The following is a 23,185-nucleotide window of genomic DNA, read 5'->3' as shown; positions in this document are numbered from 1 at the left end:
ACACTTTTTGTCTGTCTGTTTGCCATGAACATTCCGTGTCTTCTACCAGGAAGTCAGGCAGGCCGGGCGGGACAACCGGAAGTAGGAGGGCGGGAGCCTACCCCGCCTCCCACGGAAGAGCCGCGATTGTTTGGCGCACCGGAGCAGGCAGGAGCCTACCCTGCGCCCCGGTGCCGAAGAAGGGAAGAAGAGTCTTGCTGCCGGTGGGAGCCGCTGCACTGAGGATGCCGGTGAGTGGGGCGTCGCCTTGTTGGGGGGGGGCGGGGGGCATCTGTGTGCGCGCGCGCGGCGGCGGACTGTGTATGTGTGTGAGCGTGCATGTGTGTGTGTATGTGTATGTGTCCTGGAGTCTGTGTGTATGCGTGTGTGTGAGGGGGGGGGGTTGCCTGTCTGGGTGCCTGCGTGTCTGTGTAAGTGTAAATGCGTGTGCGTGTGTGTGGAGCCGAGAGGAGAGGGGCTGGTGTGTGTGGAGGGGTCTCTGTGTATGCGTGTAGGTGACGGGGGTGTGCCTGTGTATGCGTGTGTATGTGCGCATGCGTGAGTGCTGTGTATGCGTGTGGCTGTGATGTGCGCATGCGTGAATGTTGACGCGCGTGCACGCAGCTCAATCCACGCTCGTCACAGTTTTGTGTCCCTCATTCCCCCGTGTCAGCCGACTATAAGTCTCCGCCCTGGACGCATCCTTCGGATGCGAATTCCAGGGCGAGACCTAAAAAGGACTGAGACAGGTTTTGACCACAAACTTCTCTTTGCCGAAGAATTGTATTGCATATACTAGATTCAGAAAAGCAACCAGACAGAGGAGTAGCAGGTTAAAATGATATTTGAGGTCATGAAAAGCAGATAACTTGAATATTTCCACTTTGGATTAATCATCTTTCACCTTTTGATTTCAAAATTATAATCGTGGTTAATTTGCAACCTAATTTATTTCATTTTTCTACGTTTTGAAGCCGTATTTATCCAGGGAAGCACTAGAAATGACTTCTTAGATGCTGAGAAAAAATGGCGTAGGCAAGTTTGAGTTCAGAATTCAGCTAATGTAGTGAGGCAGTAGAAACAACTCCATGACACATGTTATTGAATGCCTTTGTCTGTCTGTCTATCTGTCTTGGGATACCGAGTTGAAATCAGCTGCTGGAAACCGAATTTTCTTTTTTTATGTGTTTTGTCTCTCACTTATGTCTCTTTACCTCTCTCTCTGTTTTTGTTCTTTTCTCTGTGTCATGCCCTACTAATTAATAAAACAACCAGTGTTGAAGTTCGTTCACTTGGAAAAACTTTAGCAATATAAGAATGAATTTAGGGCTTATTTTGTAAACAAATAAGTGCCAGGGCCATCGTCAGGAGGCCACAGCAGCTTGCACCAACTGTTGCCTCTGCCAGCGCTCCCGGTGTCAGTTCCCACACAACTACTAACCATAGCAATCCTACAATGGTGACAATTCAGACTATTCCAGGCCCCCAAAGCTATAAGCATGGCATTGCAGCAGGAATTTTTTATGTATATTGAACAATTAAACAACCTTTGTTGTGTTCATCTATATATTAGACAATCAGTGTCACCACTTGGCAGACTGTCATAAGTGCAGGTGTTGACAATTAAGTGCCGATGCTAAGCACTGGAAACCACTGGCTCCAATTAAGCACTGAATGAATTTCAACTTGATAGGTCCCTGCGGCGCACAGAATAGCCACGTTATATTTGTAACCTTTAGGGAATATTTGCTTATCTGTAGATGTTGTTAAAAGCTCAAAAATCTAGACGCTGGCAAAGCATTCAATCATATAAAGGTGAACGTACTATGTGAAACATTTCTAGCAGCGGGTAAAGGGTTTTTGTGAGGAAGACATGACGCTTGTTGATCCCTTTAAAAACATTCAGTTCCATTGGCAGGGGGCGTAACCAATCACATCCTTTGGGTCAGTGCTTAATTTGTTAAAAAAATTAAGTGCCAGGGCCCTCCTCGGAAGGTACTGCTGCATGTCCCACACAATGCCCCTGGCAGCACTGCCAATAGCAGTACCACTTGGACTACTAACCATCACACTCCTACATGTGTGGCAATTCAGCCTTTTCTAGGCCACTCAAAGCTATAATAATGGGGTGAGTGGCAAGTGATGTTCTTTTCAAATGTGTATTGGCTTACTAAACCCGGTTGCTCTTCTCAGCAGACAGAGCCACCATTTGGAGGCCTGTCACTAGAGCAGGTGCTGACAATTAACTGCAGGTGTTGAGCACTGGAAACAATCGACTCAAATTAAGCACTGCTTCAGATAGAGTAAGTTAGCTTTCAAATTATTTCAAATTTAATAGCAGGCCAGGTCTTCTCTTGGAAGGGGAGCGGCCGACTTTAATGCTTAATGCAAAAATGATTTTTTTAGGTAAATGTATTTGAAAAAGGAGACATAACATCAGCTATTATAAGTCTTGAATTTTGATGCACAGTGAGGTGCAAGCTAGAAAGGGTATATCCTTGTTTGTTGTGATTGTCCAATCATATTTATGCTCTCTTTGAAGCACCCACCTCCATTGTCACAGGGTAAGAAGAAATCTAGGGTATTGTCCATTACACTGACCAATACCTGGTCACCTTCTGTTCCCAGTATAATCATTTCTTTGTGTGACAATGGGGACATGGGATTTATAAGAACACACAAGATGACACTAAACCCTGTCTTGAAAGACACACTTGTGTTTAATTTGCTACTTGTCAATTAGATTATTAAACAGTCATGGTAGACGTTTTGCACTCATAGTGCAAGCAGGGCAAGACCCTGGAAGACATGCTTCTTTGAGTGCCATCTAGATACCAATCCAATAATGCAGATGCGAGCTCACCCATGAACACTAAGAGATTGTCAAGCTTTGTCTGATAGGCTTTCACTTCTCCTCTGCTGTCCACATATTATCAAGAACTGAGGTCCAAGAGAGCTCAATATTGTCTTTTCATCTCAAGTATTCTTTGTGAACTTGATGGGAAAGCACTTTAAGACTTGTTATCCTTATGTTCAGCATAATTAGCATCTAGTACTTTTGTGGACAGAGGCAGGGTGGACCGACATAGTGATGGGTTATGTCATAGACAGACAGTCACAAAGACAGTCAGACTGCCTGAAACACCAGGCAGGCCAATGGAGAGGCATCGTCTAATATAGTTATATTTACTTTGAAATAAAGAGATTGATAACAAAAATAAAGCTTGATGGACAGATTTACTAACAGCAATGGATAGACAAACAGACAGATGTATTGAGAGAAAGACAGCCACATAGTTATACTGCTAGACACGTGACAGACAGACAAATCCATGGTGCTGTGTATAGCTAGAGTGCAGGATGAATAGACATTAGTAGCGCATTTTCTAGGAATGTTTTGCTGGAGAGATGAAGCGATCTTGAAATACAAACATAGAAAAGGTAAATGTAGATGCACTGAGTTGTAAAGCGTTCATTGTTATGAAAGGAGCATTATCAGACTTTAAGCACCAATAAATAGCTTTGCTGGATACATGTAATTTTACCACATATGGTTCTTGTGTATAATGTTCCAGAAGTGAAGTACCGCAGAGGTGTCACCTTCCTGCCCTCTTCTGTAGACAGGTATAACATCTCATTTCAGTCTCTTAAGATATAAGAATGATATTGATCTAATGGAAATATGATTAGAAGCAGAAGGTAGAGTCAGTCTGGTGCTCTCAGTTTTGTTCACTAAATAATTGACAGATTGCTCGCTGTCTCAGATGCACCTCTCTAAATATTTACCTACTTTTTGCGAATCCTAAGTTGATTCATTCGTCCAAAAGATCCCACTGCGTCCAAGCGATGCTCTCCTCACGGAATCGTGTTTTAAGGAAACGCCTCTCGCAGATGTTGGTGGACTTTAATTTTCGATTATGAGTTGCTCCTAAATTGCTTAATGAGCTGCGATGCCGGCTGATCTCCAAAGCAAAACACACCAGTGAACCATCTCAGATATCCTTATTCCCGTTGTCATTTTCAGAAAACAACACAGGAGGCGAGTCCAGGTTGCATTCTCATCACACTATCCCCAATCTGTCTCTTTTATGTAGACCTAACATTAGCTGCCATTCTAGCTGGTTAAAAATCCAACATTAGAGCTTTCTACCTTGTTCAGAACATTTTTATTAAGTTACCTTTCATCTCACATATTACACTAGCGTGGGTCTTGGCCAGGGCCACTGGAAAAAATAAATTGTTTGGCTTTTTCCACCAAAATATGCTTTTGACAGTCATCGTGTAATGCATCTCCTTCTGCAAATTTACAACAGAAACAACATTTGTTTCTAGTTCAAGCACATAAAAAAATATTAAAATTTGAATATGCATGATGCAATTTAGCGGGATGCTTTACAAAAGTTAACTGGCCAATTTCAGCTGTTGGTTTCTGTAGATTTCATTTCAAATGGGTGACAATTGATCGAAACGTCCAAATTGTCGTACTGGGAGAAGAGCTTTACTCTGCAGGCAGAAAAAAAGTGAAGTATTTAAATATATTTCAAAGATGGTTGATAGATAGATTTATTACTTTTTTGTGATTTTTGATTTCGTTTTTCTATTAACACAAGTTCATATTTACTTGGCAATCATTTACTCCAAGGTGCGATTATTTCAACAGGACACTCATGCTTTAGAAGAATCACAAACAGGCCGCCTCTCTTTTTAAGGTGCCATGTTTGAATCCCAAACGCCTTCATTGTGAAATATGAACAGAATGAATATGAAACTTTCTATGCCATAGATACTCATAAACATTTCCTGAGGGGCCGCAAAGTATGGTCTGTGGTGAGCCAGAGGGCTGCGCTGATGGTAGCAGGATGGGAGTGGGGCTTTGTGGTTGGTTAAATGTTGCAGGGTACCTTACTAGATTCTTTCCCGTGGCCTTTACTTCAGTGAGCTTGTAAAGAAACACTTCCCCATGTATTAACATCTTTCTGAATGTTAGTGCTTCCTGAAGTAAACAGCAGCCCAGTGATACTGTTAACCCAGGGGCTGCATGTGAAGGTCAGGAGAGCCGCAGGCGGCCCCTGGGCCGTACTTTGAGCATCACTGTTCTACACAGTTCTGTAGACCTGTTTCCCGTAGAATGATGCTCTGTAATTGCCAGATTTAGGCAAGGCTGCCATGTAATTTGGCCATCTACTGCTGCATGATTCCAGTGGTCCAGATCTTTACTGTATCCAGTCCACCTCTTGTGGTTTCCAGTGGAATATAGGTAGCAGTACAATTGTCTTCTTTTCTCGCAGACATTTCTTTGTATTAGGAAGTGATGTCAGTGGTGGGTGGAGGAGATTTATCCTAGTTCTCCTCTTTGGTGAACAACATGGGTCCTCACTCCTTCAATGGCCAAATTGGCATTCACAGATCCCAATGAAAATGTGTCTGATTCATGACTGTGCTGTTGACTTGCAGTTAGTACCATTGAAGGAATAGTAACTTTTGTCAGAGAAGAGATATGCCTTTATGGGTGCAGAGTAGACACGTTCCTGCAATGAACGAATGGCTGAGTAGGTGCACATCAGCACATCTTTTACCATACAGCATTGAGTTGTTCCATCTTTGGCCAGACATAGAAACACTATTTTATACTGCAAATATGCATATAAGAAGTTTCTTTCCTCTTCCATTGTGTACCAACATATCCTCACCAAAAGGTACCAAGTAACATAGTTAAAACACCCTTTTCATTGTGTTTCCTATCCCAAATGTGTATGATCACATCTGGAATCATGTGGCTTCGATGTCATGTAGAATGATACATTTAGAAGAAGTAGAACATTTTAATAATCCACTGTTTTAGAAGATAAGAGCCAGGCAACTTAGTCGTGAAAATAAAAAAACACAAAAATGTGGAAATAATTTTTCAACAAAAAGCAAACATAAGTGCAGTAAACTATTGACAATGATAGCTGGTAAGCAATTGAGGCATGTTGTCAAGATCCTCCCGTGGGAGATAACTATTGATGACTGTTAAAATCACATTCAGATCTGAATATGATAGAGCTGTGTGGTGTATTTTGGGATACTTAGCAGTCGTCATATTAGAAAAGAGTGAGCTCTTGTATTCAACTACAGAAGAGCAGTTCATGACGATGGCACAGATATACTTAGATCAGGGAAGATTTCTGAGTATGGGGAATGCTCCTTCTGTTTTTTTTAAAACTATGACTGAAATATAACACAATTATTACAACAGGCATTGGCAATGGCAGTAGGTCTGGTTTTAAAGGAATGTTGCATGATAATGTGAAGCATTACTATTAAATGGCATGGGAATGGATATGCATTTGTGTGGAAGCAAAGAACTATAGAATAATTGTGGGATAGGTTAAAAGGTTAGGTGACAGTTTCACTGTTAAGCCAGACCTACAAATGGACGTAGGTCAATGACTACCTTCCACCCATCTCCGCTGCTGTCAGAGGAAAACAACTTAAATTGTCTAATTATCTAAGACACTTTAATAGCATTACAATGTGTGTGTCCCTGAAAATGCAAGCTTAGGCAGTTGGATAAATAAAATGATCACAGCTTTTGGGGGCAAGCACTTTTTCTGGGGACGCACGCAACTTCTGAACAATTAACACATCCCTATGGCTCCTCACAGGCGAGTCTAACCAAATCCTCTCTCCTAGTGATTCTCACACAATTGTCTGGCGACAGCTGGGCTTTCGAGCCAGACCATCAACATAGAATGCTTCTTATTTCTTCAATCTACATGGTATTATTATTCCATAAGACACTGGAGAAATATTTAAAATCTTAGCACATTAGTTCCTTGGAAGTGTAAATCTGCAGAATAAGAGTTCCTTGGCAAGAGGCTGTGCAATCTTCCCTCCTTGTACAGTTCTGCAAATAGGCTTTATGTTCAATAATAAAAGGGGGCATGATATACAATAAATCACATGCCATACTTTTGAAGTCTTTAGCCCTAATCAAGTGAGCTGCAGAATTTGGTGTGATGATGGAAAGCATATTCTCTGCGACTTTAGGAAGTGTGTAGTTATTGGCCAGTAAATGTGATATATCCTGCTATTCACCATTGTTGTCCCAGAGTCTCACATGCTGTTGCTCTCCAAATGTAAAACAAATCACTTTCTTTATGTCACACTCTGAGAATAGCTTTAATTAATTGAAAGCACTTACTTTTAGAGGTAGTTGTAGGTTTCAGACTCAGATATATTATAATACAACACACTCCAAAAATTATGCAGCGTTCTTCATCAGAGTTAAAATTATGGATTTTTAAATGCATGTAGGAAATGTATTGCCGTTATGAGCAGTAAAACAGTCTAGAAGGCTGTCTACTACCTACTACGTATTTTTATTGTACTATCACCTCTAATATTTTTATAGTGCTTGCTCAACATGACACAATAATATAAATTACATACATATTTATTGACTATGACTTTCTAGAGAAACAGTTTTGTAAATTTTCAGATATCCTTGAGATCACTGCGTCTCAGTATCTTACTATGATGTTTATAATCCACAGTCAACACAACAAAGGTACCTGAAACAATGTTAAAATGTTTTGTGCATGCTCTGATTAGTTCGTTCTTTATAGAAGTTATACCCTTTATAGACGTTTTGTAGTGCCAATTGTTTGGTTACCACATTCAATCTCTATTGTCCAGTTAATTCTGTCATGGCGGCTCTGCTGATCAGTGATAGGGTTCAATGATCAAGAGGAGTTCTAGGTAGCTGTCCCTGGGGAACTAAACATTGTGAATCAGTATTTAGTAACTGACTGTATGTCATCACAATTTTCTGGCAGGCATGGGAATGCAGAGTACCAGAGATTCCCACTGAACCCACTGGTTCGAATTACAATTGGGAAACTTAATGTTAGGTTTGTGGCACACACGTAAACAACAACATCTTTGGAGCCATAAAGGAGAGAAATGTAATTTAAATCACTCCAGGATCAGGGAAGCCATCTTCAGGCTGTCTAAATGAAATCTAACCTAAGGACTAGAACGAGGAGGAGAAATCCTGATTTAGACTAGAAGGGATGGTGATATGGGCTGCCACAATGTCTGGGGTGGTGTGGGTAAAGACAGGACAATGCAGTTTCTCCACACTCACAGTCCCGGAATGTCTCCTGCAGCCCCCAGCCACCTAGTCCAGGCTAGTACAGCTTCTTTCTCCGAACAGACAGATCACAGCACCAGAAATTGCACCTGAGTCTTAGGTTTTTCTCAGCATTAGAAGAGAAACAGCAATTTTCAGAGTAGCCCTTGCTCCATGCAGGACATTTTTTCCCTAAGATCCAGACTAATACAAGGAATTGATCCTAAAGTGTTAGCTATTATCTATTTCAAGCACTGGCTAGAATGCTGGGTCCCATCAAAGAATGTACCATGTTCACAACTCATAACTTTGTACAGCCATCTTCCCAGCCATATCAAGACCCACTCTTCTGGTCTTTCTTTTTGAGGGAGAGGTTAGAGATGGCTCCTAATTGTTCGCAAGAGTTTATATTCCAAATGTGACCTAGGTCCATACAAGGTCTAGCGAACATGACAAAACTGGAAAGCCACAATTGGCCACAGAATGTGGATCCAAGTGCAGTGATGTGCCAGCACGCAACACTGTAGTAACTTATTTACTAGTCTGGTCAGGAGGTAGTACTGCCAAGGATACACATATTGTTTTCAGTTTGCCATTAGTTCTGCAGCAGTGCTCAGTCTTGCATGGACTGAATATGAATTCTCTAAACACCAGTCACATCGCATACAAGTGTGTCATGCTCTACACTTGCCATATACCCTAACTCACCACATATATTCTTTGTGGAAATGTAGGAGAACAAACCAAATTTATATCAGGGAGGATTGGCAGATTCTTCTGCCAGGTGTAAAAAGACAGTGTCTTTCTTTTTTGTTTATTTAAAAAAAAAATGTATTCACTACTCGGAACAGAGAAAAAATACAAATTAAAAGTACAAAACAGACCAGGGAGAGAAATGACAAAATAGCAGAATGAAAAATTAAAACAATTACAAAACCTAATTAATACAGTAGAAAAACAAAAAAAAGAACATATAACGTGGCAGGTAATTTCTTCAAGATAAATGCCAAAACTAATAATAAACATTCAAATGATAAAAGAACCACACATTTTTTCACATTTCATTAAAGAGCGAGTGCCTCTTAGTTTGGCCAAAGCAAATTCCATAGAGTAAATATCGTTGATCAATGTCCACCATTCCATAATGTGTGGGGGTTTAGGAGATATCCAAGCACGTGCAACAGTTAGTTTAGCACATAATAGTACAATAGTGACAACAGCTTGCTGCGGAATAGGTATTATATGGATATCAAGTAATACAGAGGATGCTGTAAGGGGGGGGGACAAATCAATTTTATTTCATAATTTTATCCAAAGCGGACCAAAACTCCGATAGAACGGGGCAGGAAAACAGCATATGTTACAAATCCGCAGCAACGAGGCCACATTTTGGGCATTTAGTTCGATCACTAAACAAGATGTTGGTAGCCCATTTAGATATCCTATCAGGTGTATGGTAGAGCATACAGGTGGTTTTAAATTGCCATAGCCTTAAACTTGAGGACTGAACTAAGTTATTAATATTGCGAAGATATAAGGTAATCATGGTGGGGATAATATTAAGCCCTAGCTTAGTGCTCCATTATTTCTTGTATTCTCATCTTGCGAATATAAAAATCATAAATTTGCATATATTTAAACATCATTGATTCTGTAACTTTATGAAGGATTTTGAGTGTCTCAAAGCTGATAAAACCGTGAGTACCATATAGATCCCCCAGTGTCTTTATGCCATGGTTACACAAGATATTTACCATATTGTCGCTAAATATCCCTGGAAGTCCAGGATTGCCCCACAATACCAATTTGGGATGAAAAAAAGAGGTTTTACAAAAAGCCAATATATTAGACCATATCCTAACCGTATCCCTGGCAGTCTTAAATTTAACTCTTTTGAAATAATTGGGGTCATTAACTCTTAGAAAAAACATATTAGAATCCAAATTTAACATAAAAATATGGAAGTAAAGTTGGTTGTCTGTATTTAGTAAGCATCGTAGACGACCAATAAAGGTTGGCCAAAAATATAATTAAAGTCCGGAAAATTAAGTCCCCCATTATCTAAGGAGCTTTTAAGTAGTGTCATGGAGTGACGGGCTTTACGATATCCCCAAATAAAACTACTAAATATTCCATACGTTTTTTAAAGAAAAGGTTACTAAGAGAAAAGGGAATGGACTGGAATAAATAAAGAAATTTGGGGAGTATTTTCATGTTAATTAAATTAATCTGACCAATAATATTTAAGGGGAGTTTATGCCATTTCTTTAATTGCACAATAGTAGCTTTAACTAAAACGTCGTAATTAATTGTGACTATCTCTGTGATTTTTGCTGATATTTTAACACCAAGATAAGTGGCCGTCTAACATAGCCTTGATACTGTAGCTGCTATAATTAGCAAAGATTTGAATTTTATTTAGATTTAATTAGTAACCAGAGACATCGCCAAATCTACTTACTAGCCTCTGTGGTTATTCCATGTAGAGCCTTTACAATATCAGTAGAATAAATAGCAATATCATCGGCGTATGCCGTTATTTTCAATGAATGAGGGCCTAAGCTAAAAGGTATTATGCAGGATTGTAACTGCAGAGGATGGAGAAATGGTTCCATCGAAAGAGCGAACAATAAAGGTGACAAGGGACACCCTTGATGGGTGCCCCGAGATATAGAAAAGGTGACCGAAATCAAACCTGCATAACTAATTCTCGTCATAGGGTTATCATATAGGGATCTAATCCACGTTACGAACTGACCATTAAAACTCATAGTTGTTATTACCGACCAGAGATAATCCCACCCCACTCGGTCGAAAGCCTTCTCAGCATCCAGAAGGATCATACCGAGTGGAGAGGGATTTGTCTCTGCTATATATATATATATATAAGACATCAAACTTCTGAACTCTACGCTCAGAAACATCCAATCTTGGCTGGCCGATAATCACCTCAAACTAAATGCTCTGAAAACTGAGTTCCTTCTGATCTCATCTCCTGCGAAAATCTCCACCACCCAAACCTGGCTCAAGCACCTAACTGCATTCAATATCCAACCCACTATCGTGGACTCCGCAAAATCCTTAGGCATCACGCTTGACGCCAATCTCAACATGCAACAGCATATCAGCAAAGCAACTAAGGAAGCTAATTTCCAAATAAACACCTTGAGGAAACTTAAACCCTTCCTCCCTGCTAAGGACTTCCAAACTGTAGTACAAGCCCTAGTCATCCCACGCATAGACTACGGAATCGTCGCTCTCTGCGGACTCCCCCTAGCAACAACTGCACCCCTTAGAGCCACCCTGAATGCTGCAGCGAGACTTCTCACTGGATCAAAAAAACACTCGCATATCTCCCCTGATTTAAAATCTCTGAACTGGCTGCCTTTTGAAGCCAGGATACAGTTGAAAATCGCTTGTATGACTCTCATGGCTGTACACAACAAGTCACCCAACTACCTCACTCAAAAACTGACTATATATAGGGGCTTGAGATCCACCAGAAGCACAAAAAATCTCCTCTTGAAACCGCGAAGATTCCGGAAGGAAAAAACCTATAAACGATCTTTCTCCGGAATGGCTCCCAGGATCTGGAATTCGATCCCTCCCGAAACAAGGCTGCTCTCCTCCACTGCATTTTTTAAGAAAGAAGTAAAAGCCATCCTTATGGCCAAATTCACTTGAACTTTTTCTTTGGAGATATCCTGAACATTGCACCAACCTTGCATTTTTTGTATTATATGAATGTGTAATTGTACTTATGTTTTTATCTGATTGTTATCCTACTATGCTACTCACACACTACCTACTACTATTTTGTACCCAAAAGATTGTTAAGCGCTCTGATAGCTGTTTTTATCTGATTGTTATCCTACTATGCTACTCACACATTACCTACTACTATTTTGAACCCAAAAGATTGTTAAGCGCTCTGATATCTGCAAAGATCTTGTTCACGCTATATAAAACTTTGAAAATAAGAAAATAAGTAAAATAAATATATCAAAAGCAGTAATGGCCATATTAATGTGAGCTGTAGTATCCCTACCTATTACAAACCCATGCTGCTGTGGATTGACTATCTTTGGTATTAATGGAGCCAGTCGCGTGGCCAACACTTCTGCAAATACCTTTGCATCTGTATTTATAAGCAACATGGGTCGGTATGAGCCGCATTCGTTGGCCGGCTTATCCTTTTTCAAAAAGAAAATCAGTTCAGCAGTGTTCCAGGAGTTCGGTGCTTTCCCATTCTCGCCAATAGAGCTAATGACCTGATGGAAGAGGGGCAGTAGCCCATCAATACAAATTTTATACACCTCTAAGGGTAGAGTATTCTCCCCAGCTGCTTTTCCAGATGGTAGAGACAAAATAGCTTGCCGTATCTCTAAGAGACTAACATGTTCAGACAGTTGGTCAAGCCCGAGATGATCAAATTTTTCTGTAATATAACAATCCAAATAAGCCTGGATACTAGCCGGGGTGGGGTAACTTTCTGGTGTATATAGTTTCTTGTAAAATTCTACAAACTGTTCTAGTATTTGTAGGGGTTGGTCAACTGTTGTATTATTAGAACCTTTTAAGCTTTTAATCGTAGTGCTAGCTCTCTCATCGCAGCTTTATGAGCTAGAAGTTTTCCAACTTTATCTCCATTTTCATAATGGGAGATTTGAGATTTATGTAATTTTATACTATTTTTTCCCAGAGTATTGTTTTTAAAGTAGCTTTTAAGTGTCCTAGTTTTAGCCCTAGTTCCACCACATTAAAAGAGCATGTGCGTAGAGCGACGGCTATTAGAAATTCAAGTGAAAGAATATTATTAGTTATAGTTTTATTAGTTTCGCGGCGCTCATGGTTTTGTCTAAAGAGAAATTGCTGGGTGAACCCCCGAATACTGGCTTTACAAGCATCCCACACAATGATACATGAAGTAGAGTTGAGATTGTTTTTAATAAAGTCTATAATATGAGTCTTGAGTTGGGAAATAAACACTGTGGTTGTGAATAGATGCCTGGGAGAGGAAAACATCCTAGGACCTGTATGTATTCGTGGGAAATTAAACTGAAACAAAATAGGGTTATGATCAGAGGTAACTCGTGGACATAACGCAATAGAGCTACTATTCAATAAATTATCAGATTCCCAGGCCATGTCAATGCAGGAGCAAAGTTTGTGAGGGGCGGAGTAATAAGTATAGCCGGCCACATACTATGCCAGACATCTTTAATATTATGGATGCGTCCTATTTCTAGGATAGCAGCACGAGACCTGCGCATACGTTGAAAAGCACCATGTCTAGTGATGTCCAGTTGGTAGTCCATAATGCAGTTAAAATCACCCATAATAACTAATTCTCCCTCCCAATCCAGAAGTCCAATATTAACTTGAAAAGGACAGTGTCTTTCATTAGAATTTCACGTTCACCAATGGTCAGGCTCCCTATAAGCTTGTAGGAGTAGGGATGTGGGGGGGGGGTAAAAGAGACTATGCACTATGGGCTATGAATGGAGCATATGCCTTATCTATACCATCTTGTCAGCAGACCATTGTCCTATATTGGTTGAGTGTCAGAAAAGTAGAGTAGCCTCAGTGGACGCACTGGTTTCCACGTTCACTATCAATCAATCAATCAATCAGTGACACTTATAGAGTGCGCTACATACCCATAGGGTCTCAAGGCGCTGGGGGGGGGGGTGCCGCTACTGCTCGAACAGCCAGGTCTTCAGCTTCTTCCTGAAGGAGAGGTGGTCTTGGGTCAGGCGCAGGTCGGTCGGGAGGGAGTTCCAGGTCTTGGCGGCCAGGTAGGAGAAGGACCTTCCTCCTGTAGTCGCTCTTCGGATGCGGGGGACGGCGGCGAGGGCGTGGTTGGCTGATCGGAGGTGGCGTTTGGGAGCGTAGAAGTTGATCCGGCTGTTGAGGTAGCTCGGGCCTTGGTCGTGTAGGGCTTTGTGTGCGTGGGTGAGGAGGCGGAAGGTGATTCTTTTGTTGACGGGGAGCCAGTGAAGGTCTCTCAGATGTCCGGTGATGTGGCTGGTTCGTGGGATGTCGAGGATGAGTCTGGCTGAGGCGTTCTGGATCCGCTGGAGTCTCTTCTGGAGCTTGGCGGTGGTACCGGCGTAGAGGGCGTTGCCGTAGTCCAGTCGGCTGGTGACGAGGGCCTGGGTGACGGTCTTCCTGGTCTCGGTGGGGATCCACCGGAAGATCTTCCGTAGCATGCGTAGGATGTTGAAGCACGCCGAGGAGACGTTGTTGACTTGCCTGGTCATGGAGAGGGAGGAGTCCAGGATGAAGCCCAGGTTGCGTGCATGGTCTGTCGGTTTGGGTGCGGTGCCCAGGGCGGGAGGCCACCAGGAGTCGTCCCAGGCGGAGGGGGAAGAGCCCAGGATGAGGACCTCCGTCTTGTCAGAGTTCAGTTTCAGGCGGCTGGTCGTCATCCACTCGGCTACCTCTTTCATCCCTTCGTGCAGGTTGGCTCTGGCGGAGGCGGGGTCGTTGGTCAGGGAGAGGATCAGCTGGGTGTCGTCGGCGTAGGAGATTATGCTGAGGTTGTGTTTGCGTACGATGGCCGCGAGGGGGCTCATGTAGACGTTGAAGAGGGTGGGTCTCAGAGATGATCCTTGAGGGACGCCGCAGATGACTTCGGAGGCCTCTGACTTGTACGGTGGTAGGCGGACCCTCTGTGTTCTTCCGTCGAGGAAGGAGGTGATCCATTCCAGCGCCTTGTCCTGGATTCCGATGTTGCTGAGGCGCTGTACTAGGGTGCGGTGGCAGACCGTGTCGAATGCCGCGGAGAGGTCTAGGAGGATGAGGGCCGCTGTTTCTCCATTGTCCATCAGGGCTCGGATGTCATCGGTGGCGGCGATGAGGGCGGTCTCGGTGCTGTGATTGGCTCGGAAGCCGGACTGTGAGGGGTCGAGGGATCCGTTCGTCTCGAGGAAGGCGGCCATCTGCTTGTTGACGGTCTTCTCGATGACTTTGGCTGGAAACGGGAGGAGCGAGATGGGGCGGTAGTTCTTGAGTTCGGTGGGGTCCGCTGTTGGTTTCTTGAGTAGAGCGCTGAGTTCGGCGTGTTTCCAGCTCTCAGGGAAGGTGGCAGTGTCGAAGGAAGTGTTGATGATGTCTCGCAGGTGGGGTGCGATGACAGCATCGGCCTTGTTGAAGACGTGGTGAGGGCAGGGGTCGGTCGGTGATCCGGAGTGGATGGAGTTCATCGTGCGGATGGTGTCTTCGGTGCTGATCGGGGTCCAGGCGTGGAGGGTGGTGGTGGGGGGTGATTGTTCGGTCATGGTGTGCGTTGGTTGGTTGTTGAAGCTGTTGTGTATGTCCGCGATCTTGTTGTGGAAGTATGAAGCGAGGGAGTTGCAGAGGTCTTGCGATGGGGTGATGTCGTTGTTTCCTGCGCTGGGGTTGGAAAGCTCTTTCACGATGTTGAAGAGTTCCTTGCAGTTGTGTGCGTTGTTGTCCAACCGTTCCTTGAATGCTGTTTTCTTGGCGGCGCGGATCAGCTGGTGGTGCTTCCGGGTGGCAAGCTTGAAGGAGGTCCTGTTGTCCGGTGTAGGTTCCCTTCTCCAGACTTTCTCGAGGGCTCGGCAGTTCTTCTTGGAGCTCTTGAGTTCGTCGGTGAACCACGGGGCTTTCTTGCTGCCGGGTCTGCTGGGCGGGGTCCTCAGCGGGGCGAGCTCGTCCGCGCAGATGCTGATCCACTTCGTGAGGTTGTCGGCGGCCTGGCTGGGGTCCCCTGAGCTGGCAGGAGGGTGCTGGCTCAGGGAGGTGGCGAGCTGGTCTGCTGTGATCTTGTTCCAGCTTCTGCGGGCGGCCTGTTGCTGGTGGTGGTGGGTCGTCATTCTCTTGAAGGTGAAGTGGACGCAGCTGTGGTCCGTCCATTGAAGCTCTGTGGCGTGGCTGAAGTCGATGTCTGTGCTGGAAGAGAAGACTGCGTCGAGTGTGTGTCCGGCGAGGTGGGTGGGGGTGGACACCAGTTGCTTGAGTCCCAGGTTGGCGAGGTTGTCCAGCAGGGTGGTGGTGTTGCGGTCGTTGTTGTTCTCCAGGTGGAAGTTGAGGTCCCCCAGGAGGATGTAGTCAGAGGAGGGGAGGGCAAGCGGGCTGACGAAGTCGGCGATGTCCTCGCTGAATTGTGTGCGTGGTCCAGGGGGTCGGTAGATCAGGGTGCCTCTGAGGGTGGTGTTCGGGTTGGTGTGGATCTGGAAATGCAGGTGTTCGGCGGTGGTCAGGGTGTTGTCGGTGCTGGTCGTGAGACGGATGGTGTTCTTGTGGATGATGGCGATGCCTCCTCCCATCTGGTTGGCGTAGTGAAAATCATCATGATTGGTAAGGAAAAATGCAAAAGACAGGGTGATACACTTGTCCACATCAGTGCTGAGAGTTTCATCAACCGAGAGGTGGGCTTTTTAAAGGCTGTAATAGGCGTTCGACTAAAACACATCTTAGGTAGTCTACCAAAAGCCGCCTCACACTAATGGCTTTATCTCTTTTCACAACTAGCCTTTCTCAGTCTCTAATAGATGTTCAGATGGTTAAAATCATGTAGCATCATACTAAACCCATTGAGCTACTAGTCCTCCTATTGCCTCATCAATGAAAATGTTTTATAAACGATTATAAAAATGGTGTGATCTTCCCAAAAATTAAGCTTTTATTCCTTTATATTAAATTTACGATTAATAGCTCAGTTGTGTTAGACCTGAAAGAATACCTTGTTTATTTTTCTGACAAGATATTGAAAATGATTTTGAAAAAAGAAAGACTGAAACAAGACATAAAAACACATTTATTCACCGATTGATGCATGTTTTTCAATGGTATACACTATGTAACTTGGAAAAACTCAATGAAAGTGGCAATCAAATCTAAAATGTGATAAAGTAAGAAAAGCGATTAAACGTTTTCAAAGCCTGATATTTTTATAAGGTATCAATCACCAACTGAAGTGAATATGTGTTTGCTTCTAGTTTTGTTGTCATTTCTTGTCTGAGTGCTGGAGGTAATATTTAGAAGCATGATGAGACGCCATATGCTCTGTGTAAGAAGATGCATGCCTCCAGGATTTTCAGAAGGCAGGAAGGTTGATATCAACAGTATAATTTGTGTCAGTTCGTTTAAATGCCACAAACGTCTCAGCAATAATCTAAAAGCAGTATGTGGAACAGGCAGGAAAGAGCAATCGTGTTCATCTCACTATCATGTCATGTACATGACCGTGTTCGTTGTGCAGTGTCCCAATGCTTTCTCGCTCTTTATGAGCTCTTTGCTGAGCCCCACCATGAAATACTCGTAGCGTGAATCGACATCCTTAGGGACAAGATGGGTGAATTGTAAATAGGGACTACCTGTTGCCACTACATCTCGTAGTTGGCCGCATACATGACACTTAGGTAAGCACACAGTGTCATTCCTTTAGTCCCACTTTGGAGCACCATTCAGTTTATAGTGAGTGTTTTAGTTGTTCATGTGTCATTGCTAATCTTCATAAAATGCATGGGGCTCTCCAGGGTCAACTTAAGTATTTTGGGGGCTCTGGGCAAGTCATACTTTAGAGGCCCCAGTTCGGAATAACTTTGCATGTTATTACTTATTTTCTGCTAATTCAAACCCAAAGGGCCCTTTGGAAAGTGGGAGTCCTGATCAATTGCCCGCTTTGCCCTTGACATAAAACATCTCTGGGCCTCTCATAGAGGACTAATTCGTTACCGATTGTACAACTCTAGCATTGAGCATACTGCATAAAAAAACACCAACAGCAGCGACCTGGCAGACCAATTGCTTCAATCCTGTATGTCACAGCATCAGCGAATACAAGGAGGAGGCACAATGTGTAGAATTCCATTTTGGTCAAAAGAGGGCTAGTGTGAACATGATGCACATTGGAATACTCTAGTGCTAACTGCACATTGCGCAAATGTCATAGGCGATTTTACTTCAAAACAAAAAACATTGATAATATGCCACCTGTGTTGTCTTTGCACCAGAGGCCATATTATAGAAAATGTCAGAGGTAAGCACTGTACAGATTGCACTTGCACTAAACAAGCACCAGCACAATCTCCAAGGGGCATTTCCACATTTTCATGAGGACATTGCCATTTTACAGACTTGAGCATAGAGGCAAAGAGGCCATCAGGAGGCACACTGACTCTGTGCCCCCAGAGTGGCAGCGCCCCCTGCAGTGCCCCTTGGAAGAGGGTCAAATGGGTTCCAGAAACCTCTGCTCCCGTGAAAGTAATCTTTGTTGGCCCCTGCAAAGTAAAATCAGACCAGCATATGCCCTGGGGGCACAACGGGCATTAGTGGCAGTTTTTATGACCACACTTTGTTATTACAGAATGGGTGACAGATGCGTGAGTGGCCCTTATATAATACAAATCACAGCAGCTCTAAATGGGCACCAGCACAATCTCTAGTTGGCATTCCCCGATTGGCATGGGGCAAGACACTTCTCCTTATCTAACTTTAACTTCTGTTTCTGCTGACTTCATACACCCCATTTCTCTCATTATGTTCGTGATATAACAATTAAATTAGCTCTACAAATGTCTAATTTATAAAAGTATTGTCTTTGTTTGAGGCATTGCACTGTCACCAGAACTATGTGTTCCCGAGGAAAGAGTAGGGAGTCTTGAAAATCTGTCTCGAAATTGTGACATCATGGAGATTTCCAGGGCTACTTTACTTTTTTTACCTACTTAATTTCCTATTTACTACTTCTGTTACCGTTACTGCCGCACTACTAACGTCAGGGTCAGAGGTCTGCTCATGAAACGCCATTGTGCTGATGAACTCGATTCCCTGTGACCTTGCAGTGCTTAAGTTCATTGTGTTATTTGTTTTTATGCCAGGCATTCTAAAGAAAAAGGCGATTATGTGCCAAGTTTACAGTGAGAGAAAAGATATCTAATGTTAACTGACTACTATCTAGATAATTCTACAACCACCTTATACTGTTACCTTATTTATGATCTTTTCTACCAGAGAAAGGATACATAGTGTAGTCTGATTGTATCTGCATTTTAAGCCCAATACATAAGTTATTGTGGACATGTGCACTTTCACCAATAGAACATGAATTCAGGAGCTCCCTTTGCCCAGGGGAGAGATTGACATGCAACATTCTTTGATGAGGATATGTTTACAGGTACTTGGCGGTACAATGAATTTGCTATTCTTATGTTAATATTCATCCGTTTCATCTCACATTGTTTTGTAATCAGGCTACAGTCTCCTTGAATGTATGCCGACAGATTAAAGGGATTTTTGCAACTAAAGTGGATTGATATTTCTACTTGTGTTTCTATAGATTGTTTCTCGAATAACTACTGTTCTTTTCAAAAGTGTAGACTTTCTAATTAACATCTAAACTGTAACCAGCAATTTCACATTTTTGATCTGATGCGGATGATTTGAAATAAAAGTTACAATAAGCATTCTTTTGTCTTTTGAATTGGTATGCCAGTAAGTTATGTTATTTAAATGTTTTACCAAAATATAATTGCATGGCTGTATTTAGATGTCATTGACTGGTGTTAAATATGTTTCGCATATCCTCTAGTTAATGTCTACAGCAAGATTTGTCAAGTAATATTTCTATCACTGTGCACTATTCCTCGCACAGTATTTCGGGATATTCTAAAGTTGTATCAGATGGGAGCCACAGTGTGAAAGCTAGATTACTTCTGCATCTGCTAGGAGGTTCATCTACCCTCCTCTGCTTTCCGAATCTATGGAATAATTAACTTAACAACCAGGGGCATCTGGGAAAATACATCTACTTTACACTCTGATTCTGCTGCAAACCAAATATTTAAGTGCTTGGTTTCTACAGCCAAATACAATTTAGAGGACTCCTGTGGGGTCTGGGGATCTTGAACTTTTCTGAGTTTTTACTTCAATCCATCATACAATCACTGAACACACTCTTTTTCTTTGTGCATATGAATCTTAAGTACTTCATGAATGGCCGCCAAGTTCATCTAACATATTTTAATATTTATAGAATTAATAAAAAGCAAAAACAAAGCCTGTTTACATTAGTACCGGTTTATGGAGTGTGAAATTGTTGTGGTGGAACATAATTTACACTAATAGGAAAAGGGAGGGGCGGCAAGCGGTATAAATGGTTGGGTCTCAGCCAGCGCCCTCAGTCCTGCATCTGCTTTAGTTAATGGCTATTGTGAATTCAGCTGTTGCTCATTTATTTCCATCACTCCTAATAATCCATTTCTGGCTTGAATTTTCTTCTTTAAAGGATGGTCAGTCCCGAACAGTGAGACAATTCCAGTTCACTGACTGGCCCGAACAAGGAGTGCCAAAGTCCGGGGAAGGATTTATTGATTTCATTGGTCAAGTTCATAAAACGAAAGAACAGTTTGGCCAGGACGGGCCAATATCAGTGCATTGCAGGTGAGCATTGAAACTATTTTATTCAAGTCCCAGTTAAAATAAGAATACATTCTGGCGAAATGTTCTTTGATTGATCTAAATAGTGTTGGATGAACATTAATGCTCAAGAGGCATTCAGTGGCTTGTGAAGTTTGTATACATTTGCATTGATTGATAGAAAAGTAAATAATGAGTTTAAAGATATATTTTAGACATTTACACTGTTGATCAAAATGTACAAGAAGACCAATTGATGCGGAGTTATGACTTCTCATAAATATGCTCCCAGACTGTCAGAAGACAAAGAAGTAGATGCAGGAACATTATCAGTAATCTGTAAAATGTAAATATTCCTAAAACTAATGGCTCCCTAGAATGAATTGGGCTTCTAATTTTACTCTGTTTCCGCGATATATCATCTGGTAAAAAAAAAAAAAAAGCTCTGACAGTGGAAATATCATTTCCCCTGTCCCCGAGGGCCGCCAAGCCCGCGGCCCCGCCCCCCCCCGCCTCCCGACCGGCTCCCTTCTTAAGGGGAGCCTGACCAGAACCAAGGAGTGACCACTGCGCCTTCTGGCCTGGTCACCCCCACGCTCCTCCTGCCTGTGCCTGCTCCCGCAGCCACAGCCACCCGAGGGCCGCCGAGCCCACACCAGCCTCCCGCCGCCCCAGCCACCCGAGGGCCACCGAGCCCACACAAGCCTCCCACCGCCCCAGCCACCTGAGGGCCGCCGAGCCCGCTCCAGCTTTTCCACCGCCCCAGCCCGCGGCCCCGCCCTGCCCCCCGCCAGCCGATTGGCTCTCGCTCCCGCCTCCCCGCAGACCCTCCCGGCCGGCTCCCTTCTTATGATGTCCCCAGAGCGACCGCGCAGTGGACGCGTGCAGCGGGAGCACCGAATGAGCGCCAAAGGTGCGCCAAAGGTAAGCCCGTCTACGCCCGACCGCGCCCAGTGCCAGGACCCCTGGCCCCCGCAGAGGCCACCCCACCCGCCAGACGTACGACGCCACCACCCTCAACGTACTCATCACCGGCCGAGCCCCAGGATGCTACTGAGCTACTCCGAGACGCACCCACGGACACTTCAGTTGCCACGCCTGCAAGTTCACCTGCATCCGGACCTGCACTACACCAGCACCCACCAAGCCGAACACCAGCAGCACCACCTGAAGTGCATCCTGCTCAACACCCGCTCCGTCCACAGACACGCCGTTCAACTCTGGAACCTTCTCGACACCATCTCCAGACGTCGCCTTCCTCCCGGAAACCTGGATGAACACCTCCTCAGCGCCCGACATCGCCATCCCCATCCCGGAGGGCTACAAGATCACCCGGAGGGACCGAACAAACCAGACGGGAGGAGGCATCGCCATCATCCACAGGAACACCATCCGCATCACGACCAACACCGACGACACCCTGACAACCGCCAAACACCTGCACTTCCAGATCCACACCGACCCCAAGAGGCACCCTGATCTACCGTCCCCCGGGACCCCGCACACAATTCCTGCGAAGACATCGCCGACTTCATCAGCCCGCAAGATCTCCCCTCCACTGACTACATCCTCCTCGGGGACCTCAACTTCCACCTGGAGAACAACAATGACCGCAATACCACCACCCTGCTTGACAACCTCGCCAACCTCGGACTCAAGCATCTGGTGACCACCCCCACCCACCTCGCCGGACACACACTCGATGCCGTCTTCTCATCCAGCAAAGACATCGCCTTCAGCCACGCCACCGGACTCCACTGGACGGACCACAGCTGCGTCCACTTCAGCTTCAGAAGGACCACGATCCACCACCACCAGCAACAGGTTGCATGAAGAAGCTGGAACAAGATCACGGCCGACCAGCTCACCGCAGCCCTGAACCAGCACCCTCCCGCCAGCTCCGCGAACCCCAGCCAGGCCGCCGACAACCTCACGAAGTGGATCAGCAGCTGCGCAGACGACCTCGCCCCACTGAGGACCCCGCCCAGCAAGCCCGGCAGCAAGAAGGCCCCATGGTTCACCGACGAACTCAAGAGCTCCAAGAAGAACTGCCGAGCCCTCAAGAAAGCCTGGAGAAGAGACCCAACACCGGACAACATGACCACCCTCAAGCTCGCCACTCGAAAACACCATCAACTGATTCGCGCCACCAAGAAAACAGCATTCAAGGAAAGACTGGACAACAACGCACACAACAGCAAGGAACTCTTCAACATCGTGAAAGAGCTCTCCAACCCCAACGCCGGAATCAACGACATCACCCCATCACAAGACCTCTGCAACTCCCTCGCCTCCTACTTCCACAACAAGATCGCTGACATACACAACAGCTTCAGCACACAACCAACGCTCCCCACGACCGCACCATCGCCCCCACCACCACCCTCAGCGTCTGGACCCCAATCAACACCGAAGACACCATCCGCACAATGAACTCCATCCACTCCGGATCTCCAACCGACCCCTGCCCTCACCACGTCTTCAACAAAGCCAACGCCGCCATCGCACCCCATCTACGGGACATCATCAACGCCTCCTTCGACACCGCAACCTTCCCTGAGAGCTGGAAGCACGCCGAACTCAGCGCTCTACTAAAGAAACCAACAGCAGACCCCACCGAACTCAAGAACTACCGCCCCATCTCGCTCCTCCCGTTTCCAGCCAAAGTCATCGAGAAGACAGTCAACAAGTAGCTGGCCGCCT

General features: G+C 44.4%; 1 protein-coding gene across 21 annotated transcripts in view; it reads left to right on the top strand.

Moving 5' to 3' along the window:
- Positions 1 to 23,185, top strand: part of PTPRD (protein tyrosine phosphatase receptor type D) — a 2,576,377-nt gene that overhangs the window by 2,530,851 nt on the left and 22,341 nt on the right. For all 21 annotated transcript variants that reach the window (XM_086961360.1, XM_086961371.1, XM_086961369.1 and 18 more), the window contains one exon: positions 20,352 to 20,506. In XM_086961360.1, coding sequence (XP_086817486.1) covers positions 20,352 to 20,506 — 155 coding nt within the window. The remainder of the gene's footprint in view (positions 1 to 20,351; positions 20,507 to 23,185) is intronic.

This window comes from Lissotriton vulgaris, chromosome 3_1 (genome assembly GCF_964263255.1).
Source record: "Lissotriton vulgaris chromosome 3_1, aLisVul1.2, whole genome shotgun sequence".
Taxonomy (NCBI): domain Eukaryota; kingdom Metazoa; phylum Chordata; class Amphibia; order Caudata; family Salamandridae; genus Lissotriton; species Lissotriton vulgaris.
The sequence above is the reverse complement of the archived record's forward strand: the minus strand, read 5'-3'. Positions and strand labels throughout refer to the sequence as shown.